The 1540-nt window shown below is 37.7% G+C and overlaps 1 protein-coding gene across 1 annotated transcript in view; it reads right to left on the bottom strand.

The window, feature by feature from the left end:
• LOC106882742 (solute carrier family 2, facilitated glucose transporter member 10) overlaps window positions 1-1540 on the bottom strand; it is a 29268-nt gene that overhangs the window by 16551 nt on the left and 11177 nt on the right. The window contains exons 6-7 of the mRNA XM_052970978.1: window positions 1033-1049; window positions 363-471 (exon numbers count right to left, since the gene is read on the bottom strand). Of these exons, the coding sequence (XP_052826938.1) occupies window positions 363-471; window positions 1033-1049 (126 nt within the window). The remainder of the gene's footprint in view (window positions 1-362; window positions 472-1032; window positions 1050-1540) is intronic.

Raw genomic sequence — 1540 nt, forward strand, 5'->3', positions numbered from 1 at the left:
AAGGCTGCAGTGCCAAGACAAAAAACGGTTTGGAAAAATGATTAGGAAAGGATCTAGTGTGTGTGTGTGTGTGTGTGTAAGGTTAGGGCACATAATAAGGATCATGAAAGGAGGAAAAGGGAAGGTATCAGGTGGGAAGTGTTATGCAGTTTCCTATTTAAGACGAACAGATATTGTAATAATAGAAATGCTAAAATAGGCAGAGAGGAAGAAGCTAGATCTGTTGTTCTTAGTGAGCCAGTAGTTGTAGCTTGTAGGTGAGTATTTTATTTGTTAATCAGTTGAATGACTTTTGGAAGGATGTAGTCTAAGATGTTTGTAGAAGAAATTTAAATGGAGTAAAAATATATGTATGAAACTACCTGAACTTCTTTCCCTTTTAATACCAAATATCTGGGACTTTGAGGTAGAAAAAGCATCATCAAGATTTGCAAAACAGCAAGAACCGATGACAGACCAAACATGTATCTCCTGTTTGGGAAAGAAAAGAAAAGTTTACGTTAAATAAAATAATATAAAACGCTTTATTTTTTAATGCGATAATCTGTAAAATTAAACAGTAGTAGATAGTATATCTTCCTTCTCATTATCATTTAACATCCATTTTCCATGCTGGCAGAGGACTGCACCAACCTCCAATGTCTGCTTTGGCATGGTTCCATGTCTAGATATCCTTCCTAAGGTCTCTCGCCTTACAGAGTGTACTGGGTGCTTTCTACTGGGTGTACTGGGCACTGGCACCAGTGAGGTCATCAAGGAATTGACATGATAAGACACCTCAACTGAGTTGGGGGGTAGAACTGAGGGAAGTGACATTATTCCCGGTGATAAAAGGTTAGGGTATGAAAGGGGAACAGGAACAGGTGTCTTGCCGTAGGGGAGATACATGGCTACCCCAGTTGGAAAAGAGAAGAGATGATGCTCCAGATGGTTTTGCCTGACATGCTAACATTTCTGCCAGCTTGCTGCATTACACACTGGATAATGTTGTCCAAGGTACATTATTTATGGGAATATGAATGTGATGGTTACAGGTAGTCATTTTGTCTCTTTCAACATTTAGAGAGTGGAATTCACGCCACACAATTGTTTGTCACTATAGAATTTGCTGAGCAGATATTTTTTTGTACTATTCCCACCAAATGCAAATCAAGTCTCAGGCTTCTTGGAACTACACACAGATGGTGGATCTTCTGCTGTGTTAGTCAGAGTATGCATTATGTCTATGACACTGAAATACCAAAATCTCTGCTGTTTCCTCACTTATGTGGCCACAGAATGTGTAGTATTGCTGTAAGCAGTCACGATTTCCTGGTCACTACCATGGCTACATTCTTTGTTAAATGCTGTCAGTGTTTAGGACACGGAGTCTAACCATGTAATTATACATATTTGTCATTGTGGGAGGTTACAATAGGAATCTAAACTTAATTCTAGCACAAAAAAGGTCATACTTTATAATGGTTCAACAGCTACTATGCGTGTATATATATGTATTATATATCCAAGTGTATATATATATATATATATATATATATAT

Source organism: Octopus bimaculoides, chromosome 10, assembly GCF_001194135.2.
Source record: "Octopus bimaculoides isolate UCB-OBI-ISO-001 chromosome 10, ASM119413v2, whole genome shotgun sequence".
Taxonomy (NCBI): Eukaryota; Metazoa; Mollusca; class Cephalopoda; order Octopoda; family Octopodidae; genus Octopus; species Octopus bimaculoides.